The 5,753-nt window shown below is 30.3% G+C and overlaps 1 protein-coding gene across 1 annotated transcript; it reads right to left on the reverse strand.

Annotated features, from left to right (window-relative positions):
* Positions 1 to 1,442: 1,442 nt before the first annotated feature.
* Positions 1,443 to 5,455, reverse strand: LOC119571209. The gene is made up of 2 exons (XM_037918622.1): positions 5,262 to 5,455; positions 1,443 to 2,512 (listed from the first exon to the last, which is right to left on the reverse strand). Exon 2 carries the CDS (start codon positions 2,094 to 2,096, stop codon positions 1,503 to 1,505), a length of 594 nt encoding a protein of 197 aa, XP_037774550.1. The 5' UTR covers positions 2,097 to 2,512; positions 5,262 to 5,455; the 3' UTR covers positions 1,443 to 1,502.
* Positions 5,456 to 5,753: the final 298 nt, after the last annotated feature.

Here is a 5,753-nt window from a genome sequence, read left to right on the forward strand (position 1 = left end):
GGAATACGTGCCCAAAGGCTCCCTCAGGGCCCTTCAGGGCTGGCACAAGTCAGCCTTTTATCCTTTCAGCACGGCTCTCAAAACCTAGGGGTGGATAGCAAAGGGTTTGGTGAAGGGACAGAAACGAAAAATGGGAAGGAAAAAAAAAAAAAGACCATGCAAATTAGTTGATCAGGGCTGAGTCCCAAGGGTTTGGGAAATTCCCTATCATTGGGTCCCAGTCTCCGCCCCCTAACCCCCCCTGACAACAACGCAAGGGGTTGGGGGACTAAAGCATTTGGGAAAAAGTTTAAATGAAAACACTAATCAAAGTAAAAAAATAAATAAAATACAAATTCAGATTCATAATTCTTTGCAGGGACTTGACAGGCAAAAAGATTTTGTGTCTTTACAACTATACCATTCACCAGCAAGCAGCTTGAACGGAATACAAGAGCACGGATATCAGGACTCTGATCACTGGGACTCCATCTCTCCCTCAAAGGGTGACAAATACACTTGGAACAGGGGGAAATAAATGTTCATTCGTGTTACTTGCAGTCTATTATGAATAAAAGAACAAATGCACCTGTTTACCTTCTGTTGCAAATATTTGTCGACTTGAAAATATGATTGAATTAAAATTTACAATCGGAAAAATAATTAGTTATAAAAAAATTTGTTTTATTAAAAGGCCATGTCATTTCTCCAAAAGAACTTAAAAATAAAGAAAAAATAATCAAAATAATTCTAAAGATAATTTTCTTAGAAGTTGATACCCAAACATCTAAGAGACTGAACCACTTGGCTGAAAGAAATTTAGTTTAAATCTCTCCCAAAGAATTTGGATAATAGTCAAATAACAAATAAGACACTTTAAATGCTTCTTTCTTTAAACATTTGCATATGTTGACATGGTATGGTAATATATTGATTAAAACAATAACTATAAAATTTAACCCGGGAGCAAAGTAGCCAGGCAGACTCAAATATGGCTTTCCGTCTATTATGCAACCCTTCTCTGTGACATTACTATACTGTGTCAAGCTGTAGTCAATTCTATAAACTGAAGTAATTAAAAACAAATGCAAAATTCACCTCATTCTCTTCAACCTTTTGATTTAAATCTTCAGCAATTGGATTAAAATACTATATAGTTTTATTTTCAAATTTTGTACAGCTTGTAACTGACAGCTCTTTAAACAAAACTTCAGACTTATTACTCAAGAGGGAAACATAAATTAAATAAAACTCAAAACATGAAAACTAATGGTTTAAGATTTTGTGCATGTAATATATTCAGTTTGTGCTCCTATTATAATGTACAAGGTTTTAATGTATTACACATTAGATTCTCAAATCATTGATCACTGACTTGATGGTCATATACATTATTCTTGTGATACAGGTATACTTGTCAAAATTAAATAATTTTGAGCCTAATAAATGTATCTGATAATTAAGGTTATGTTTCTATTTATAAATACATACTGGCAACCAAGTTAACAAAATGGAAGTTTAATCTAATCTGCAGTTTCAATAGCAGTGTTAGTTAGTAAGCAAAGTTGTTGGAATATTGTGACCTGTTCTGACAATGGTAAATATGATATTACATTTTGATAAGTCAGGAGACCCTCCCCCTCAACTTTCTCCTGACTGCTCAGCTCAGCTGTCATGAGTCTGAGTCTTAAAACCTCAAACAGCTTGGTCCATTCTGCTTCATCAGCTGGCAGGACATATTCCTCTGTGCCATCTTCCTTCTGAGGTGACTCCCCCTGAGAAACATTCATCATCATTCCATCCTGCACTACATAAGTTCCTGGCTCACCACTCTCCACCAACACTGCTGACCCTCCCTCATTTGTGCCATCTACAAACATTGATGGAGTTCCTAGACTCGTGTCATGGCCTTCCATGAGGACAGAAGTAGTAGTGCCTTGCTGTCTTCCAGCTTGCATAGATGTGGATGATGTTCCTGAGGCACTGCTTGCTGCAGAGACTGCCATCCCTGTTGATCCCTCTACTTCCCCTTCTAACTGTGTCTGACAAAACTCCTTCATGTACTGATCAACAGTAAGTGTACCTCCTTCTTCCAATTTCAATGATCCTGGTATCATCACTGGCTGTCCTTCTGCCTCCTCTTCTCTCTGATGCCTCTCATCTCCCTCACCCACTGCTGAGGTTTCTGACTTTTGCCTAGTGCTTCACTGGATGTAGAAGTCTGCACTATCTGTTTGAGGCGCTTTCTGTTGCCATTTCTGGAGAGGTAATTGGATTTATCTCTAGAGTGTCTCTCCATAATTCTGTTCATGATATCTTGTGGATGGTCCACTTCATTGTGAGTGTGCTGAGGGTAGTACACCATCTGTGTCTCAGCATCGTAGTCCTGAGTGACTGGATTGTAATGCACTTTCAAGTGGATACGAGCATGACAGTTGCTGGATCTTTGTATGCGGACAAACCATCGTCTTTTCAGTTTGCTTGGAGATTCTCCCTCCACCTCACCTTCCTTTTTTTCTCTTGACTGATCAATCTGTCAACATGAACCAGTATTTTGGTTAATTAATGGATACATTAGAGATATGCTGAATATATCAGTATCAGTATTGGTCTTATTTTTGAGCATCAGTAAAATATCAGTATCAGTACTGGCCATATTTTATGCATCAGTATCAGTAAGTGCAAATATGGCCAATACTCTGATACTTTTTACTTTATTTATCATGTGATAATATCAAAATTTTGTGGCAGGCTTCAGTAGTTCATTATATTCTATTATATGATATTATATGTGGTGCTAAGAATAGCAAAGTCCTATTGACCAAGTTTTTTTAAAATTCAGACATTATCTTTGCAAAAATTACAAGGATTTTGTTCTGGTTTGTCTTAAAACCTCTATTCAGGCTTTTTACTTGTGTTTGTCAATTTTGCAATGATACGTAAAAAAACAAATAGAAGAAGAAGAAAAATTGTCATTTAAAGTGTCCTATATTTCTTCAACAACAGGTAAAATTTTGATTATGCACACACACACCACACACACACACACATATATATATAATATAATGTAATTTATATAAAATATATATATATATATATATATATTTTGATATATATATATATGTTTTATATATATATATATATATAATATATATATGTTTATATATATATATATATATATATATATATATATATTTTATATATAAAATATAATTATATTTTATGTTTATATATATATATATATATATATATATATATATATATTATATATGTTTATATATATATATTATATATATATTTTTATATATATATATTTTATATATATAATATTTTACACATACTATAAAAAATGTATATATATACATATCTACACATACATATAAATAATATATATATATATATATATATATCTATATATATATATATACTTATTATATATATATATTATATATATATATATATATATACTTATATATATATATAATATATTATATATATATTATTTATATCTATATCTATTTATCTATCTATATCTATATATATATGTTAATATTATATATATATTTTATATATATATATATATATAATATATATATAATATATTATATAAAATATATATATATATATGTTATTATATATATATATATTTGTGTGTGTGTGTGTGTGTGTGTGGTATATATATGTTTGTGTGTGTGTGTGTGTGTGTTGTGTGTGTGGTTGTGTGGTGTGTTGTGTGTGTGTGTGTGTTGTGTGTGTTGTGTGTGTTGTATGTATTATGTATGTTTTATTATGTATGTATGTATGTATGTATGTATGTATGTATGTATGTATGTGTGTTGTGTGTGTGTGTGTGTTGTGTGTATAAATAATTATATATATATTTATATATATATATACACTAAATTTTATAATACAATTATATATATATTTTATATATATATATATATATGTTATAATAATATATATCTATCTATCTATCTATCTATCTATCTATCTATCTATCTATCTATCTATCTATCTATCTATCTACTATCTATTATCTATCTATCTATAATATATATATAGGGTTATTTTACATAATGTTTATATATATATATATATAATATATATATATAAAATTTTATATATTATATATATATTTATATGTTATGCACATATTATTTATATATACACACATAATATATTTTAATATTATTTTATATATATATTATATATATATATCTATATATCATATATATTTATTATGTCTTAAAATGTATTTCTATGTATATATTATTATATTTATCTGTTTTAAATTGTATTTTATTATATTATATATATATTATATATTGTATTATTATTTATATCTTTTATATTTTTTTATATTATTGTTCTTTATTTGTTTTTTTTTTTTATATATTTTTATTATATTGTCTTTTTTATGTATTTATATTTGTATATTTTTTTTATTATTTTATTTTTTTTTTTTTGTTTTTTGTTTATTGTTTTTTGTTTTTTTATTTTTTTTTTTTATGTTTTTTTTTTAAAATTCTTTTTATTTTTTTTATGTTGTTATTCTTTGTGTTTGTGTTCTGTGTGTGTGTGTGTGTATTTATTTTATATTTATTTATTTTATTTTTTATTATTTAATTTATTTATATATACTATATTGGGGGAGGTGGGCAAATGAATGCCTGTAAAAAAACAAATTCCTTTTTGGGGCGATGACCATGGCTAATCCAGCAAGGCAATGTGACTAGGCTGCCCAGGCATCACTCAGCGATGAGATGCACTTATCGGCTAAATTTCTGTGGTGCGACTCTTTTGTCTGACTGTGATTGACTGGAGTTAGGCCTTGTCTATTCTGAGATTCTGCTCCCAACCATTGCGAGCAGGGCCTAAGATGGTCATAGAGAGGTGTAATTTCATAGCATCTAAATCTCCAAACATTTGGAGCAAGAGTAAGAGACTATGGTTAGCTCTAATGCTGGTTACTCCCTACCCCCCTTTAGGTTGATAGGCCTTTCTTATTCTCAGCACCTCATACCAGTTCTTGTTTCCCTCAATTATCATTATTTTTAGAGAGAGAAGAGAGAGAGAGAGAGAGAGAGGGCAGGTAAAGTTTCGTCCAAATTGCCTCACTACACTATGCTCACTGTTTAGTTTTTTTCTCTAATTCTTCTTTTTGAGCTAGGGCCTACAAACTTACACCTTTTATTCTTGCTTATGTATGAATAATTACTTAAAAAAAAAAAACTCCAGAAAGAAAGAGAGAAAGAGAGAGGAAGAGAGAGAGAAACTACCTTTGCAGTATGGAATCTTTTGGCACACCATTTGTATAAGTTTCACATCATTCTTCTCAATGCGAGTGGTGTCCCGAATGTATCGGACATTGTACTTCTTCTCCTCCAGGGTAAGCCACTGGTAAAACATGGCCAGACTCTTGAATGTTTTGAATTCCCTCGGGACGACAACTTTATGAACCTCTTCCATGTGCTTGAAAAAGGAGTTTTAACCTAGGGGGAGAAGAGAAAAAGAGAGAGAAAGTCTGGTAGCAAAGACATAATTCATTGTTGTTCTCTATTACAACTTCATCAAAAATTTAAAAAAACTTTTTAATATTTCTAATTGGATAGTGAAGTTAAGATGGAAAATGTATGAGAGAAACCCAAACATAAAACAAGAAGAAAAAAAGAAGAAGAAGAAAAAAAAATTACCTGGTAGAAAGACAGGTGACTACACCTGGTTCTTGGCATTTGAAATTTCCCCCCTCTTGACACAGTGGACTTATTGGA

The sequence above is a fragment of the Penaeus monodon genome, unplaced genomic scaffold (genome assembly GCF_015228065.2).
Source record: "Penaeus monodon isolate SGIC_2016 unplaced genomic scaffold, NSTDA_Pmon_1 PmonScaffold_5487, whole genome shotgun sequence".
NCBI classification, from domain to species: Eukaryota; Metazoa; Arthropoda; class Malacostraca; order Decapoda; family Penaeidae; genus Penaeus; species Penaeus monodon.